This window comes from Mustelus asterias, chromosome 27 (assembly GCF_964213995.1).
Source record: "Mustelus asterias chromosome 27, sMusAst1.hap1.1, whole genome shotgun sequence".
In the NCBI taxonomy this organism is placed as follows: domain Eukaryota; kingdom Metazoa; phylum Chordata; class Chondrichthyes; order Carcharhiniformes; family Triakidae; genus Mustelus; species Mustelus asterias.
The window spans coordinates 614,716-633,918 of record NC_135827.1 but is presented as its reverse complement, the minus strand read 5'-3'; the positions used below and the strand labels follow the sequence as shown (position 1 = coordinate 633,918).

The following is a 19,203-nucleotide window of genomic DNA, read 5'->3' as shown; positions in this document are numbered from 1 at the left end:
CTGTCAGCACTCTCTGGGTAAAAATGTTTTTCCTCACATCCCCCCTAAACATCTTGCCCCTCACCTTGAACCTGTGTCTCTTTGTGACTGAGCCTTCAACTAAGTTCCTTATCCAGTCTGTCCATGCCCTTCATAATTTTGTACACCTCAATCAGGTCACCCCTCATAGAACATAGAACATAGAACATTACAGCGCAGAACAGGCCCTTCGGCCCACGATGTTGCACCGACCAGTTAAAAAAAAACTGTGACCCTCCAACCTAAACCAATTTCTTTTCGTCCATGAACCTATCTACGGATCTCTTAAACGCCCCCAAACTAGGCGCATTTACAACTGATGCTGGCAGGGCATTCCAATCCCTCACCACCCTCTGGGTAAAGAACCTACCCCTGACATCGGTTCTATAACTACCCCCCCTCAATTTAAAGCCATGCCCCCTCGTGCTGGATTTCTCCATCAGAGGAAAAAGGCTATCACTATCCACCCTATCTAAACCTCTAATCATCTTATATGTTTCAATAAGATCCCCTCTTAGCCGCCGCCTTTCCAGCGAAAACAATCCCAAATCCCTCAGCCTCTCCTCATAGGATCTCCCCTCCATACCAGGCAACATCCTGGTAAACCTCCTCTGCACCCTCTCCAAAGCCTCCACATCCTTCCTGTAATGTGGGGACCAGAACTGCACACAGTACTCCAAGTGCGGCCGCACCAGAGTTGTGTACAGTTGCAACATAACGCTACGACTCCTAAATTCAATCCCCCTACCAATAAACGCCAAGACACCATATGCCTTCTTAACAACCTTATCTACTTGATTCCCAACTTTCAGGGATCTATGCACACATACACCTAGATCCCTCTGCTCCTCCACACTATTCAAAGTCCTCCCGTTAGCCCTATACTCAACACATCTGTTATTCCTACCAAAGTGAATTACCTCACACTTCTCCGCATTAAACTCCATCCGCCACCTCTCGGCCCAACTTTGCAACCTGTCTAAGTCTTCCTGCAAACTACGACACCCTTCCTCACTGTCTACCACACCACCGACTTTGGTGTCATCAGCAAATTTGCTAATCCACCCAACTATACCCTCATCCAGATCATTAATAAATATTACAAACAGCAGTGGCCCCAAAACAGATCCCTGAGGTACACCACTTGTAACCGCACTCCATGATGAATATTTACTATCAACCACCACCCTCTGTTTCCTATCCGCTAGCCAATTCCTGATCCAATTTCCTAGATCACCCCCAATCCCATACATCTGCATTTTCTGCAGAAGCCTACCATGGTGAACCTTATCAAACGCCTTACTAAAATCCATATATACCACGTCCACTGCCTTGCCCCCATCCACCTCCTTGGTCACTTTCTCAAAAAACTCAATAAGGTTAGTAAGGCACGACCTACCTGCCACAAAACCATGCTGACTATCACCTATCAATTCATTACTCTCCAAATAACTATAAATCCTATCCCTTATAATTTTTTCCAACATCTTGCCGACAACAGAAGTGAGACTCACCGGTCTATAATTCCCGGGGAAGTCTCTGTTCCCCTTCTTAAACAATGGGACAACATTCGCTAACCTCCAATCTTCTGGTACTATACCAGAGGCCAACGACGACCTGAAGATCAGAGCCAGAGGCTCTGCAATCACTTCTCTTGCCTCCCAGAGAATCCTTGGATAAATCCCATCCGGACCAGGGGATTTATCTATTTTCAGACCCTCCAGAATATCCTGCACATCCTCCTTATCAACTGTAATACTGTCTATTCTACTCCCCTGCAACCCAGTGTCCTCCTCAGCTATATTCATGTCCCCTTGCGTGAACACCGAAGAGAAATATTGGTTCAATGCTTCACCAATCTCCTCCGGTTCCACACATAACTTCCCTCTGCCATCTATAACTGGCCCTAAACTTGCCCTAACCAACCTTCTGTTCTTGACATACCTATAGAACGCCTTAGGATTCTCTTTAACCCTATCCGCCAAAGTCTTCTCATGTCCCCTTTTAGCCCTTCTAAGCTCGCTCTTCAACTCCCTCTTAGCCAATCTAAAGCTTTCTAGTGCACTACCCGAGTGCTCACGTCTCATCCGAACATAAGCCTCCTTTTTCTTTTTAACCAACAAAGAAACTTTTTTGGTGCACCACGGTTCCCTAGCCCTACCAATTCCTCCTTGCCTGACAGGGACATACCTATCACAGACTCGCAGTAGCTGCTCCTTGAAAAAACTTCACATGTCGGACGTTCCCAGTCCCTGTAATCTCCTAGTCCAACCTATGTTTCCTAATTCTCTCCTAATAGCCTCATAATTACCCTTCCCCCAGCTAAAACCACTGGCCCGAGGTTCATGCCTATCCCTTTCCATCACTAAGGTGAACGTAACCGAATTGTGGTCACTATCACCAAAATGCACACCAACTTCCAAGTCTAGCACCTGGTCTGGCTCATTTCCCAGCACCAGATCCAATATAGCCTCACCTCTAGTTGGCCTGCCTACATACTGAGTCAAAAAACCTTCCTGCACGCTTTGAACAAAAACTGACCCCTCTAACGAGCTAGAGCTATAACAATTCCAGTCAATATGAGTCAAGTTAAAATCCCCCATAACAATTGCCCTATTACTTTCACTCCTAAGCAGGATTGACTCCGCAATCCTTTCCTCAACCTCTCTAGAACTTTTAGGAGGTCTATAAAAGACTCCCAACAGGGTGACCTCTCCTCTCCTATTTCTAATCTCCGCCCATACTACCTCAACAGATAAGTCCTCATCAAACCTCCTCTCTGACACTGTGATACAATCTCTGACCAATAATGCTACCCCTCCCCCTCTTCTACCTCCTTCCCTACTTCGACTAAAACATTTGAACCCCGGGACCTGCAGCATCCATTCCTGCCCCTGCTCTATCCATGTCTCTGAAATAGCCACAACATCGAAGTCCCAGGTACTGATCCACGCTGCAAGTTCACCCACTTTATTGCGAATACTCCTGGCATTGAAGTATACACATTTCAAACCCTGCTCCACCCCACCTCTGCAATGCCGTGCATTGCAGTCCCCATCCATGCATCCCTCACTTTCAGCCCCACTACTCAGGATCCCTCCCCCCCCCCGAATCAGTTTAAACCTCCCTGCATGGCCTTAGCAAATTTACCCCCCAGGATATTGGTCCCCTTCTGATTAAGGTGTAGACCATCCTTCTCATAGAGGTCACACCTTCCCCAGTACGAGCCCCAATTGCTTAAGTACCTGAACCCCTCCCTCCTGCACCATCCCCTCAGCCATGAATTCAAACCTTCCCTCTCCCTATTCCTCTCTAAACTATCCCGTGGTACAGGCAAGAGTCCAGAGATAACCACTCTGTCAGTCTTGGCCTTTAGTTTCCACCCCAACTCCATAAATCCCTGCCTAATATCCCCTTCCCCTATCCTCCCTATGTCGTGTGTCCCCACATGTACAATAACTTGTCCCCACATGTACAATAACAGTCTTCTCTGTTCCAATGAAACAACCCAAGCCTACCCAGCCTCACTTCATAACGTGATGATAGTGTGCTATTGATATATTTTATGTTTAAGGGGAATGTTTTAGAATGCAGCTTTATTTTGCAGACAGTCAATCTGTCTGATGGGAATGTAGTTGGAATGGGAATGCTGGGAATGGGAATGCTGGGAGAGCAGGATAATTACTCATTTTAGCCATGTAGTGTTTACTTAGAGCTCCGAAAGCTTGTGTGGCTTTTGCTACCAAATAAACCTGTTGGACTTTAACCTGGTGTTGTTAAACTTCTTGCTGTGTTTACCCCAGTCCAACGCCGGCATCTCCACATCGTGTTTACTTTGGACAGCGCTAATGGGCTTTTATATATAGATGAAGATGAGGTTTTTGATTAGTTTGATTGACAGGGTCATGTGATAATGTGGTTAATGGGAGGGGTTAGGTATGTTAAGGAGGGCAACAGCTGTTAGTTCTGGCTGGGGTTTGTTTAAAGACAGAGGTCTGCAAAGCTGCTCTGAAACTCAAAGTCTTTGTTATCCACAAACATAATAATCCACATAGTCATCTGTGTCGTTTATATGAATGACGAATAAAAGGGGACCCAGTAGAGATGCTTTCTGGAGGTCCAGTTACTCCCTTCTGTCCTATCCCGATAACCCCACACATTTACCATGGCCAGTTCAACCAACCTACACACCTTTGGACACTAAGGGGCAATTTTGCATGGCCAATCCACCTAACCTGCACTTCTTTGGACTGCGGGAGGAAACCCATGCAGACACGGCAAGAACGTGCAAACTCCACACAAATAGTAACACAAGGCTGGAATTAAACCCGGGTCCCTGCTGCTGTGAAGCGAAGCAGCAGTGATTACCACTGTGCCACCGTGCTGCATCTATGGGTACCCTTGGATATTCAACTCCCAGACCTGGTCTCATTAGACCATAAGACATAGAAGCAGAATTAGGCCATTCGGCCCATCAAGTCTGCTCTGCCATTCAATCATGGCTGATATTTTTCTCATCCCCATTCTCCTGCTTTTTCACCATAACCCCTGACCCACTTATTAATCAAGAACCTATCTATCTCTGTCTTAAAGACACTCAATGACCTGGCCTCCACAGCCTTCTTTGTCATAGAGTTCCACAGATTCACCACTCTCTGGCTGAAGAAATTCCTCCTCATTTCTGTTTTAAAGGGTCGTCCCATTAGCCTGAGGTTGTGCCCTCTGGTTCTAGTCTTTCCTACTAGTGAAAACATCCTCTCCACGTTCACTCTATCCAGGCCTCGCAGTATCCTGTAAGTTTCAATAAGATCCCCCCTCATCCTTCTAAACTCCAACAAGTGCAGACTCAGTGTCCTTAACCATTCTTCATACGACAAGCTCTTCATTCCAGGGATCATTCTTGTGAACCTCCTCTGGACCCTTTCCAAGGCCGGCACATCCTTCCTTAGATATGGGGCCCAAAACAGCTCACAATGCTCCAAATGGGGTCTGACCAGAGCCTTATACAGCCTCAGAAGTCCATCCCTGCTCTTGTATTCTAGCCCTCTCAACATGAATGCTAACATTGCATTTGCCTTCCCAACTGCCAACTGAACCTGCACGTTAACCTTAAGAGAATTTTGAACAATGACTCCCAAGTCCCTTTGTGTTTCTAATTTCCTAAGCATTTCCCCATTTAGAAAATAGTCTATGCCTCCATTCCTCCTTCCAAAGTGCATAACCTCACACTTTTCCATGTTGCATTCCACCTGCCACTTCTTTGCCACTCTCCTAACCTGTCCAAGTCCTTCTGCAGCCCCCCTGCTTCCTCAATACTACCTGTCCCTCTCCATATCTTTGTATCATCTACAAACTTGGCAACAGTGCTTTCAGTTCCTTCCTCCAAATCGTTAATGTATATTGTGAAAAGTTGTGGTCCCAGCACCGACCCCTGAGGCACACCACTAGTCACCAGCTGCCATCTTGCTTTTTTTAGTTGTCCTCTGCTCACTTTTAAAGTCTTCCCAATTCTTTGGCTTCCCCCTAATCGTCGCCACTTTGTATGCTTTTTCTTTTGTTTTTATGCTGTCCTTGACTTCCCTCATCAGTCATGGATGCTTTTGTCCCCACTCTCTGCCTTCTGCCAGTCAGCCTATCCTCTAACCATGCCAGGATCTTACCTTCAACACCATGGTCTCTTAACTTATTTAACAGTCTGCTATGCAGCACCTTGTCAAAGGCCTTTTGGAAATCTAAATAAATCACATCCACATGTTCTTCTTTATCTAACTTCCTTGTTACCTCCTCAAAGAACCCTAACAGATTTGTCAGACCTGACCTCCCCTTGACAAAGCCGTGCTGACTCAGTCCTACTTTATCATGCACTTCCAAGTACTCCGCAATCTCATCTTTAATAATGGACTCTAAAATCTTGCCAATGACTGAAGTCAGGCTAACCGGCCTATAATTTCCCATCTGCTGCCTCCCTCCCTTCTTAAACAGCAGTGTTACATGAGCTACTTTCCAGTCCTCTGGGACCCTCCCTGCCTCCAGTGATTCCTGAAAGATCACCATCAATGCCTCCACAATTTCCTCAGCTATCTCCTTTAGAACCCTGGGGTGTAGTCCATCCAGTTCAGGGGATTTATCCACCTTCAGACCTTTCAGCTTCCCAGAACCTTCTCCTTACTGATGGCCACTACACTCACCTGTGCCCCCTGATTCTCCTGGAGCTCTGGCATCCCACTGGTGTCTTCCACCATGAAGACTGATGGAAAGTAACTATTCAGTTCCTCTGCCATTGCTTTGTTTCCTACTATTACTTCTCCAGCTTCATTTTCCAGTGGTCCAATGTCTATTTTTGCCTCTCTCTTACCTTTTAGATATTGAAAAAAACTTCCTGTCTTCTTGCATATTACAAGCTAGCTTACACTTTTTCCCCCTTATTGCTTTTTTAGTTGTCCTCTGCTCACTTTTAAAGGCTTCCCAATCCTCTGGTTTCCCACTAATCCTCGCCACTTTGTATGCTTTTTCTTTTGCTTTTATGCTGTCCTTGACTTCCCTCATCAGCCATGGATGCCTCGTCCTCCCCCCAGCATGTTTCCTCCTCCTTGGGATGAATTTCTGTTGTGTCTCCCGAATGACCCGCAAAAACGCCTGCCATTGCCGTTCCACTGTCTTTCCTGCTAGGCTCCCTTTCCAATCAACTCTGGCCAGCTCCTCCCTCATGTCTTTGTAGTTACCTTTATTTAACTGTAATACCGTTACATCTGATTCCAGCTTCTCCCTCTCAAACTGCAGGGTAAATTCTATCATATTCTGGTCACTGCTCCCTAAGGGTTCCTTCGCCTTAAGTTCCCTAATCAAGTCTGCCTCATTACACATCACCAAATCCAGAATTGCCTGTTCCCTAGTAGGCTCTGTCACAAGCTACTCCAAAAAACCATCTCTTCGACATTCCACAAATTCCTTTTTTTGATTTTCCCAGTGCACCTGCATATTGAAGTTCCCCATGATTATTGTAATATTGCCTCTTCTATCTCCTGATTTAGTTTCTGCCCCACATCCTGACTACTGCTAGGGGGCCTGTACATAACTCCCATCAGGGTCTTTTTGCCTTTGTGATTCCTCAACTCTACCCACACAGATTCTATGCCTTCTGACCCTATATCGCTTCTTGCTATCATAGAATCATAGAAACCCTACAGTGCAGAAAGAGGCCATTTGGCCCATCGAGTCTGCACCGACCACAATCCCACCCAGGCCCTACCCCCATATCCCTACATATTTACCCGCGAATCCCTCTAACCTACACATCTCAGGACTCTAAGGGGCAATTTTTAACCTGGCCAATCAACCTAAGTATTCGCAATAAAGTGGGTGAACTTGCAGCGTGGATCAGTACCTGGGACTTCGATGTTGTGGCTATTTCAGAGACATGGATAGAGCAGGGGCAGGAATGGATGCTGCAGGTCCCGGGGTTCAAATGTTTTAGTCGAAGTAGGGAAGGAGGTAGAAGAGGGGGAGGGGTAGCATTATTGGTCAGAGATTGTATCACAGTGTCAGAGAGGAGGTTTGATGAGGACTTATCTGTTGAGGTAGTATGGGCGGAGATTAGAAATAGGAGAGGAGAGGTCACCCTGTTGGGAGTCTTTTATAGACCTCCTAAAAGTTCTAGAGAGGTTGAGGAAAGGATTGCGGAGTCAATCCTGCTTAGGAGTGAAAGTAATAGGGCAATTGTTATGGGGGATTTTAACTTGACTAATATTGACTGGAATTGTTATAGCTCTAGCTCGTTAGAGGGGTCAGTTTTTGTTCAAAGCGTGCAGGAAGGTTTTTTGACTCAGTATGTAGACAGGCCAACTAGAGGTGAGGCTATATTGGATCTGGTGCTGGGAAATGAGCCAGACCAGGTGCTAGACTTGGAAGTTGGTGTGCATTTTGGTGATAGTGACCACAATTCGGTTACATTCACCTTAGTGATGGAAAGGGATAGGCATGAACCTCGGGCCAATGGTTTTAGCTGGGGGAAGGGTAATTATGAGGCTATTAGGAGAGAATTAGGAAACATAGGTTGGACTAGGAGATTACAGGGACTGGGAACGTCCGACATGTGGAGTTTTTTCAAGGAGCAGCTACTGCGAGTCTGTGATAGGTATGTCCCTGTCAGGCAAGGAGGAATTGGTAGGGCTAGGGAACCGTGGTGCACCAAAAAAGTTTCTTTGTTGGTTAAAAAGAAAAAGGAGGCTTATGTTCGGATGAGACGTGAGCACTCGGGTAGTGCACTAGAAAGCTTTAGATTGGCTAAGAGGGAGTTGAAGAGCGAGCTTAGAAGGGCTAAAAGGGGACATGAGAAGACTTTGGCGGATAGGGTTAAAGAGAATTCTAAGGCGTTCTATAGGTATGTCAAGAACAGAAGGTTGGTTAGGGCAAGTTTAGGGCCAGTTATAGATGGCAGAGGGAAGTTATGTGTGGAACCGGAGGAGATTGGTGAAGCATTGAACCAATATTTCTCTTCGGTGTTCACGCAAGGGGACATGAATATAGCTGAGGAGGACACTGGGTTGCAGGGGAGTAGAATAGACAGTATTACAGTTGATAAGGAGGATGTGCAGGATATTCTGGAGGGTCTGAAAATAGATAAATCCCCTGGTCCGGATGGGATTTATCCAAGGATTCTCTGGGAGGCAAGAGAAGTGATTGCAGAGCCTCTGGCTCTGATCTTCAGGTCGTCGTTGGCCTCTGGTATAGTACCAGAAGATTGGAGGTTAGCGAATGTTGTCCCATTGTTTAAGAAGGGGAACAGAGACTTCCCCGGGAATTATAGACCGGTGAGTCTCACTTCTGTTGTCGGCAAGATGTTGGAAAAAATTATAAGGGATAGGATTTATAGTTATTTGGAGAGTAATGAATTGATAGGTGATAGTCAGCATGGTTTTGTGGCAGGTAGGTCGTGCCTTACTAACCTTATTGAGTTTTTTGAGAAAGTGACCAAGGAGGTGGATGGGGGCAAGGCAGTGGACGTGGTATATATGGATTTTAGTAAGGCGTTTGATAAGGTTCACCATGGTAGGCTTCTGCAGAAAATGCAGATGTATGGGATTGGGGGTGATCTAGGAAATTGGATCAGGAATTGGCTAGCGGATAGGAAACAGAGGGTGGTGGTTGATAGTAAATATTCATCATGGAGTGCGGTTACAAGTGGTGTACCTCAGGGATCTGTTTTGGGGCCACTGCTGTTTGTAATATTTATTAATGATCTGGATGAGGGTATAGTTGGGTGGATTAGCAAATTTGCTGATGACACCAAAGTCGGTGGTGTGGTAGACAGTGAGGAAGGGTGTCGTAGTTTGCAGGAAGACTTAGACAGGTTGCAAAGTTGGGCCGAGAGGTGGCGGATGGAGTTTAATGCGGAGAAGTGTGAGGTAATTCACTTTGGTAGGAATAACAGATGTGTTGAGTATAGGGCTAACGGGAGGACTTTGAATAGTGTGGAGGAGCAGAGGGATCTAGGTGTATGTGTGCATAGATCCCTGAAAGTTGGGAATCAAGTAGATAAGGTTGTTAAGAAGGCATATGGTGTCTTGGCGTTTATTGGTAGGGGGATTGAATTTAGGAGTCGTAGCGTTATGTTGCAACTGTACACAACTCTGGTGCGGCCGCACTTGGAGTACTGTGTGCAGTTCTGGTCCCCACATTACAGGAAGGATGTGGAGGCTTTGGAGAGGGTGCAGAGGAGGTTTACCAGGATGTTGCCTGGTATGGAGGGGAGATCCTATGAGGAGAGGCTGAGGGATTTGGGATTGTTTTCGCTGGAAAGGCGGCGGCTAAGAGGGGATCTTATTGAAACATATAAGATGATTAGAGGTTTAGATAGGGTGGATAGTGATAGCCTTTTTCCTCTGATGGAGAAATCCAGCACGAGGGGGCATGGCTTTAAATTGAGGGGGGGTAGTTATAGAACCGATGTCAGGGGTAGGTTCTTTACCCAGAGGGTGGTGAGGGATTGGAATGCCCTGCCAGCATCAGTTGTAAATGCGCCTAGTTTGGGGGCGTTTAAGAGATCCGTAGATAGGTTCATGGACGAAAAGAAATTGGTTTAGGTTGGAGGGTCACAGTTTTTTTTTAACTGGTCGGTGCAACATCGTGGGCCGAAGGGCCTGTTCTGCGCTGTAATGTTCTATGTTCTATGTTCTATGAGGGGTGACCTGATTGAGGTGTACAAAATTATGAAGGGCATGGACAGACTGGATAAGGAACTTAGTTGAAGGCTCAGTCACAAAGAGACACAGGTTCAAGGTGAGGGGCAAGATGTTTAGGGGGGATGTGAGGAAAAACATTTTTACCCAGAGAGTGCTGACAGTCTGGAATGCGCTGCCTGGGAAGGTGGTAGAGACGAGTTGCCTCACATCCTTTAAGAAGTATCTGGATGTGCATTTGGCACATCATAACATTCAGGGCTATGGGCAAAGTGCCATATGCGAACAGGTGAGAGGTCAATATGAATAAATAAACACGGTGTTCCTCATATGTCAGTTCAGACTTGATGAGCCAAAGGGCCTTTTCTGCTTTGTGACTCAATGATTCTGTGATTTAATAAGTTGCTGCTCCAAAGGTAAATATACAAGGTAAAATCCCACGGTGTTTGCTTAGAGTGGATAAATTAGTTTGGATGGCTTGCATCCCAGAAATCTAAAGGAAGCCATGATGCAAATAGCAAAGGATCATGGGAGAGTTGCCAGAGGATTGTGGCACCCTTATTCAAGAAAGTATGTCAGGACATTTCTAGTAACTAGAGACTGGTCGGTATAACATCAGTAAGGTTTTATAAACTATTTGGGGAAAATAATCAACAGGAACTTGGAGAAATTTGAGTTAATTAAAGAGAGGGAGCATGGATTTGTAAAAGGCAGATCAAGTTTCACGAATCAAATTGTATTTTTTTGATGAGGTAACAGAGAAGGTTGATGCAGGGAATAGAACATAGAACATAGAGAACATAGAAAAGCTACAGCACAAACAGGCCCTTCGGCCCACAAGTTGCGCCGAACAATTTCCTTACCTTCTAGGCTCATCTATAACCCTCTATCTTACTAACCTCCATGAACCGATCCAAAAGTCTCTTAAAAGACTCAATCGAATCCACTTCCACCACCACTACCGGCAGCCATTCCACGCACCCACCACCCTCTGAGTGAAAAACTTACCCCTAACATCTCCTCTATACCTACTCCCCAACACCCTAAACCTGTGGCCTCTCGTGACAACCATTTCAGCCCTGGGTAAAAGCCTCTGAGAATCCACTCTATCAATACCTCTCAACATCTTATACACCTCTATCAGGTCACCTCTCATCCTTCACCTCTCCAAGGAGAATAGACCTAGCTCTCTCAACCTATCCTCATAAGGCATACCACTTAATCCCGGCAACATCCTCGTAAATCTCCTCTGCACCTGTTCTATGGCTTCCACATCCTTTCTGTAATGAGGCGACCAGAACTGGGCACAGTACTCCAGGTGGGATCTGACCAGGGTCCTATACAGCTGCAGCGTTATCTCCCGATTTCTAAACTCAATTCCTCTATTGATGAAGGCCAGTATTCCATACGCCCTCTTAACCACAGCCTCCACCTGCGATGCTGCTTTGAGCATCCTATGAACCCGGACCCCAAGATCCCTCTGTTCTTCCACACTGCCAAGCGTCTTACCCTTAATATTATATTCTTCCATCCTATTTGACCTGCCAAAATGAACCACCACACACTTATCTGGGTTGAAGTCCATCTGCCATTTCTCCGCCCAGTCTTGCATCTTATCTATGTCTCGTTGCAACTGCTGACATCCCTCTACACTATGCACAATACCTCCAACCTTTGTGTCATCAGCAAACTTGCCAACCCATCCTTCCACTTCCTCATCCAGGTCATTTATAAAAATCACAAAGAGCAAGGGTCCCAGAACAGATCCCTGGGGCACCCCACTGGTGACCGACCTCCACTCTGAAAAAGACCCATCTACAACCACTCTTTGCCTTCTGTGGGTAAGCCAGTTCTGAATCCACAAAGCAACGTCCCCTTGTATCCCATGCCCCTTCACTTTCTCCATAAGCCTTGCATGGGGCACCTTATCAAACGCCTTACTGAAATCCATATAAACCACATCTACCAAATCCATATAAACCGCTCTTCCCCCATCTAAGTGTCTAGTCACATCTTCAGTAGTAAATGCGCCTAGTTTGGGGGCGTTTAAGAGATCCGTAGATAGGTTCATGGACGAAAAGAAATTGGTTTAGGTTGGAGGGTCACAGTTTTTTTTTAACTGGTCGGTGCAACATCGTGGGCCGAAGGGCCTGTTCTGCGCTGTAATGTTCTATGTTCTATGTTCTATTAACCCGCACATCTTTGGACTGTGGGAGGAAACCGGAGCACCCGGAGAAAACCCACGCAGACACGAGGAGAATGTGCAAACTCCACACAGACAGTGACCCAAGCTGGGAATCGAACCCGGGTCCCCAGCACTGTGAGGCAGCCGTGCTAACCACTGTGCCATTGTGCCGCCATCGATTTAATTTCATTCCTTACTAACAATGCAACCCCACCTCCTTTCCCATCTGCCTGTCCTTTCGATAGGACACATATCCTTGGATATTTAAATCCCAGCCCTGATCCCCTTGCAGCCATGTCTCTGTGATGCCCACAACATCGTACCGGCCAATTTCAATGTGCGCAACAAGCTGATTTACCTTGTTCCGTATACTGATCGTGTTTAGGTACAACACCCTCAGTTCTGCATGGGCCACCTCCCTTCTCATACCATTTGTGCTCTTCCTGAGGTTAGATTCCTGCCACCTTCTATACTCTCTGTTCGATTACGTGGTCTGGAAACTTTACTAACCTCTCCTGAGCTCTCGGCTCCTTTAACTAGTTGAAAGTCCTCATCATTAACCTGCACTTCTACCCTCTCCTTTATCTTTGATTTTCTAATTTCCCGTACAACTGAGCGCTCCCCCCCACTATTTAGTTTAAAGCCCTATCTACAGCCCTAGTTATACGATTCGCCAGGTCTCTGGTCCCAGCACGATTCAGATGAAGACCATCCCATCGGAACAGGTCCCCTCTTCCCCAATACTGGTGCCAATGTCCCATGAATTCAAACCCATTCCTCCCACACCAATCTCTTATTGACCCTGTGCCAATTAGCTCGATTATTATCTTTTTGGTTCTGCTTTTTAATTTAGTCCTAGCTATTCATACTCCCTTAGCAGAAGCTTTGTTCCTCTTCTACCTATATCATTGGTACCTACGTGGACCACGACAACTGGGTCTTTACTCTCCCACTCCAAGTTCCTCTGCAGCCCAGATGAGATATCCCGAACCCAAGCACCAGGCAGGCAACACAACCTTTGGGATTCTCGATCCTGGTCACAGAGAACAGTGTCTATGCCCCCAACTATACTATCCCCAATTATGACTACATTTCTTTTCTCTCCCCCCACTTGAACAGCTCCTTGTACCACGGCGCTGCGGTCAGTTTGCTCATCCTCCCTGCAGTACCTGCTCCCGTTCACACAGAGAGCAAGAACCTCGAACCTGTTGGACAAGTAAAGAGACTTTGGGGCGGCGTGGTGGTGCAGTGGTTAGCACTGCTGCCTCACAGCGCCAAGGACCCAGGTTCGATTCCCGGCTCAGGTCACTGTCTGTGTGGAGTTTACACTTTCTCCCCGTGTCTGCGTGCGTTTCCTCCGGGTCTCTGGTTTCCTCCCACAGTCCAAAGAAGTGCAGATTAGGATGATTGGCCATGCTAAATTGCCCCTTAGTTTCAGAGGGACCTGTAGGGTAAATATGTGGGGTTGGGGGATAGGGGCTGGGTGGGATTGTGGTCGGTGCAAACTCAATGGGCCGAATGGCCTCCTTTTGCACTGGAGGGATTGTATGGTTCTATGACTGAGGCTCCTGCAACCCTACCTCCTGGATCCTTCTATGTGCCTCAATTGCAGCCACAACCTCCTGTCCCTGACTACTGGCCAAATTCAAGGTATTTAATCTAAGGGGGTGTGACAGCCTCCTGGAACACAGTGTCCAGGTATCTCTCCCCCTCTCTAATGTGTCACCATGTCCAAAGCTCAGAATCCAGCTCATCCACTCTGAGCCAGAATTCCTCAAGCAACCAACACTTCCTACAGACATGCTCACTGGGAATCATAGTGGAATCCACAAGCTCCCACATCATGGATAAACAACATATCACCTGACCCTCCATCTCTATTTTATTTAATTAGTTTTTAAATTCGGTTTTAATTTTTTAAAATTTAAACTTTTTTTATTATATATCTCCTTATTTCCTCAGTCTCAACGCAATTTGAATGGATTTTCAAATTTAGCAAAGCTCCCTTTCAGCCAATCAAATCACAGCCCTCCTGTGATGTCACCTTTAAGTTATTTTAAAGACAAAAACTCACTGTCAGTTTCAGAGAGTCAAGAGTAGCACGAACTGTCCAATCAGCACTCTCCCTTACTGCCCAATCAGCACTCTCCCTTACTGCCCAATCAGCACTCTCCCTTACTGCCCAATCAGCACTCTCCCTTACTGCCCAATCAGCACCCTCCCTTACTGCCCAATCAGCACTCTCCCTTACTGCCCAATCAGCACTCTCCCTTACTGCCCAATCAGCACTCTCCCTTACTGCCCAATCAGCACTCTCCCTTACTGCCCAATCAGCACTCTCTCTTACTGCCCAATCAGCACTCTCCCTTACTGCCCAATCAGCACTCTCTCTTACTGCCCAATCAGCACTCTCTCTTACTGCCCAATCAGCACTCTCCCTTACTGCCCAATCAGCACTCTCCCTTACTGCCCAATCAGCACTCTCCCTTACTGCCCAATCAGCACTCTCCCTTACTGCCCAATCAGCACTCTCCCTTACTGCCCAATCAGCACTCTCCCTTGTGGCCTCTGCCGCTTGACTCCCTGCTGGCCCCCCAACTCCAAAAGCACTCTCACACAGCCAGGCAGCACTCAGTGCAGACAGAGACCTCATCTGAATAATCACAACTAAATCGTACTGCTTTCTCTCTATTTGTGCTGTTAACTCATTAATTTGATTCTGAATATTTGTTGCAGGGGCCAGCGGTGAGTCCAAGGATTTCACTGTGGCCAGGATGCCAGGCATAGGTGAGGGGGTGGGGGGTGGGGGATGGGTGTCGGGGTACAAAGGTCAGGGACAGATGGGAATCTGAAGACATTGCACCTTGGAGAGGCCCCCATTGGATGCAGCAGGCCCATTAAGGGGGTGGACCCCCACTACAGCCAGCCACCCACACAGGGAAGGTTGTTGGGCTAGACACTATATCGGCCAGTAATGTACTAATAGTGTTAGGATGAGTGAACATTAATTGGTCAGTTAATGGCCCCAATTGGCCCACATTGTTGGAGCGCAGTCTGAGTGCGCGGCGGAGACAGAGTCACTGTCTGAGAGTGCGGCAGAGACAGAGTCACTGTCTGAGAGTGCGGCGGAGACAGAGTCACTGTCTGAGGGTGCGGCGGAGACAGAGTCACTGTCTGAGAGTGCGGCAGAGACAGAGTCACTGTCTGAGAGTGCGGCGGAGACAGAGTCACTGTCTGAGGGTGCGGCGGAGACAGAGTCACTGTCTGAGAGTGCGGCGGAGACAGAGTCACTGTCTGAGTGCGCGGCGGAGACAGAGTCACTGTCTGAGGGTGCGGCGGAGACAGAGTCACTGTCTGAGAGTGCGGCGGAGACAGAGTCACTGTCTGAGTGCGCGGCGGAGACAGAGTCACTGTCTGAGGGTGCGGCGTTTTCCGTTTTTGTTGCTGCCCATCTTTGGAAACCGGATCACCCGGAGGAAACCCACACAGACACGGGGAGAATGTGCAAACTCCACCCAAACAGTGACCCGAGGCCGGAATTGAACTCAGGTCCCTGGAGCTGCGAGGCAGCAGTGCCTCTGTGCCGCCCACCACTGTGCCACCCACGGCAAGTGGCCACATTGGCTCCTGGTCTGAGAAAGCCTCAGATTTAAAACACATTCTCATAATCAAATCCCTTCACAGTCTGGCCTTGGAACAATCAAGTTTCGGATGATTTCAAGCTCGTGCCTGCACTCACCGTTGCTGAGCTAGATCAATCTTAGCGCCAGTCTTGGAGTTGGGAACAGAGTCTTGAAGATTTAGGTGAACCTCATTCTCTGTTGCTTTGTTGGTGTCCAAGGAGTAAAGCTGCTCAGAAACAACGAGAATTTCCTTTTCGGTAAAACTGGCTCCAGGATTGCTTTCTGTAAGTTAATAAAATTCACATCTTCAAACACCAGGAAATTCACATGTTCTAGACTGCAAGCCCAGTCAGTGACAGGGGTAGAAAGAGAGTGAGTGAGAGAGAGAGAACGTGAGAACAAGAGGCACTGAGATAGAGTGTGGAGACACAAAGGAGATGATGCCTGAGTGCGACATAGACTGAGTGCAAAGTCAGGAATTTGGTGTCGGGATAAGAGGTCTATCTTTTCTCAGCCTCCAGTGGCTGATGAATCTTCTTCCCTTGTCTCCAAGCTAGGTAAGCGTAACTTTCATTTACTTTAGTTGTGTAATTAATAACTAATTGACCCATTAAATAAGTCAGGTTAGACAGACATAGCAAGGCTGTTCTGTACAAGGGTAAATAGACTCGAAACATTAACTATCGGATCTATGTGATCCTCACAGTGCAGGAGGCCACTCAGTGGCCACTCTCTCTCTCTCTCTCTCTTTCCCCACAGGTTCTGCGAGACCTGCTGAGTTTTTCCAGCATTTTCTGTTTGGATTTCAGATCTGCAGTATCTGCATTATTTTGCTTGTGGATGTTGGTGCTACTCAGCACTGGAGATTCCTAGGAGATGCTAATCCAGAATGATGACAACCTCATGGACTCGTGGCTTGTTTTTAACGCGGGCTTTGCATCCTGATTTGGTTGGTACAATTTTTTAAAATTCATTTGTGGGACACGGGCGTCGCCGGCTGGCCAGCATTTATTGCCCATCCCTAGTTGCCCTTAGAAGGTGGTGGTGAGCTGCCTTCTTGAATCGCTGCAGCCCATGTGCACTGGGTTGACCCACAATGCCGTTAGGGAGGGAATTCAAGGATTTTGAATCAGCGACTGTGAAGGAATGGCGATATATTTCCAAGTCAGGATGGTGAGTGGCTTGGAGGGGAACTTGCAGGTGGTGGTGTTCCCATGTATCTGCTGCCCTTGTCCTTCTAGATGGAAGTGGTCATGTGTTGCAAAAACCATACCTCAAGAAATTATCTTTAAACTGCTTTGTTCCTGATTTTAGTTTTTTACTCTGCAGGCTGCTCACCAGAGGCCCTGTCACTCCGTCCGTCACTAACATTCATACTGATGTGTCCTGTCGTGGACTCAGTGGAACAGCTAATGCTCTCTGGCAGATTCTGATGTGGGATCCCAGCCAATCGGTTTATCAGCGATTTTTGTCTCTGGTCCTCTCTTGCGGGTAACCAAAGGATCCATGTCTACAATCAGCTTCCTAGAAAGTTAAAGAAAATCGGTGCCAAGTGCACTGACCTCTTTATTCTGCCTCATGTAGTCACAGATGGTATTGCAGTGAGAATTTACCCAGAGAGAAAATGGAAATAAAGGTCAGGCGATCTTTGGGGGTCATTTTTGGTGACCCATTTTTCAACATTCCGCAACCCACCCACATTGGAAAACATTGGCGTGGGCGAGTAACCTCCCTGGGAACTCTGAAATTTTGTCTTCATCTTGATTTCCAATTCTTGGATGGAGCGTGTTTCATAAGTATTTTCTCATGTTTTCTACCTTGAATTGTGATCACCTATGTGATCATGGAATGGTGATGATACTGTGCTACTAATAGATGTTATGTCTAAGAGGGGGGAACTCCTTTAAGATTCAGGGTTTTGTTACAAATGCTCAGTTTGTTTGGCAGGAAAGCAGCAGATGCTACAAAGCAGGACAATTACCCATTTTAGCCATGGAAGAGTTTATTTAGCAAAAGGCTTAATGAACTTTTGTTCACCAAAGAAGAGGACCCTTGGTGTGTTTTCATGACTAAATAATGGAAAGGTGAGTGGGGTATACAGAGTCATATGGTCGTGTGATTCTCAAAATGGGAAGAGCTAGGTTTATAGTTGAGAAAAGCAGCTTTGTGAGTTCAGTGGCTGGAGAGGGCTGTTTAAGGATAACAGATTACAAGCTGCCATCTCTATCTCTCTCTCTATAAAATATCTCTGGAAGATCCACAGTTATGACTAAAGGTCAAAGCAAGCATGCTTGATTTGCTAACTATTTTTAAGGAAGGGTTTAAATCTATAAGAGAAATATTCCTTAATTGGAACTGAATAGTATTAAATTAGAAGTTAAGAGTTGTTTCTTTTCGTGTTTAAAGATTGTTTAATGGTTAAGAGTTAAACTGTTACACTTTGTTAGAGGTATATTTAAACTGTGTTATGAATAAAGCTTGCTTTGGTAAAAAGATCCCTAATTAGTCAATGGAATCATTTCTGAGGTGAGGTGGGGGGGATGGGAAGGAGGTTAAAATAAGTGAAAGTCAGGGTCATTATAATAAAGTAATATAAGTGAGGGAAGTAAAGTTCGCACAAGGCAAGTAAATTGATAGCATTCATTACAAAAGCATAAAGTTTGTTAAAAAGGGGAGTAAATAAGGGGTAGTCATGGCAGGAGAGAGTGCCACCTGCAGCTCCTCTGGTGTGATGTGACAAATCATGGAAGCTTCAGCCGTCCCTAGTGACCACGGACAGGATTTTATGGCCTCTCTCAGACAAGACCGGAAATTCCTGCCTGAGGTCAACAGAGATTTCCATTATCGGACCATCGCCCGCTCCGATTCCATGACGGGTAGAGTTCTGGCGCATGTGTGCAGGAAGTGGCTCCAGCTGCAGCTACTGGCTAACCCTGTTTCGGGGCTGGAGCTGAGGGTGGACTCACTGTGGAGCATCTCCAATGCTGAACAAGTCGTGGAGAGCACGTTCAGTGAGGTGGTCGCACTGCAGATGAAGACTGAACAGGCAGAAAGGGAATGGGTGACTATCAGGCAGGGTAGTCAAGCGCCTGAGTGTGGTGACTCGGGGAATTTCACAGTAACTTCATTGCAGTGTTAATGTAAGCCTTACTTGTCCAAAGATGTGCGGGTTAGGTTGATTGGCCGTGCTAAAATTGCC

The 19,203-nt window shown here is 46.6% G+C and overlaps 1 protein-coding gene across 1 annotated transcript in view; it reads right to left on the bottom strand.

Moving 5' to 3' along the window:
- Positions 1–19,203, bottom strand: part of endou (endonuclease, polyU-specific) — an 88,909-nt gene that overhangs the window by 43,452 nt on the left and 26,254 nt on the right. Inside the window, exon 5 of the mRNA XM_078198907.1 lies at positions 16,121–16,286. Coding sequence (XP_078055033.1) covers positions 16,121–16,286 — 166 coding nt within the window. The remainder of the gene's footprint in view (positions 1–16,120; positions 16,287–19,203) is intronic.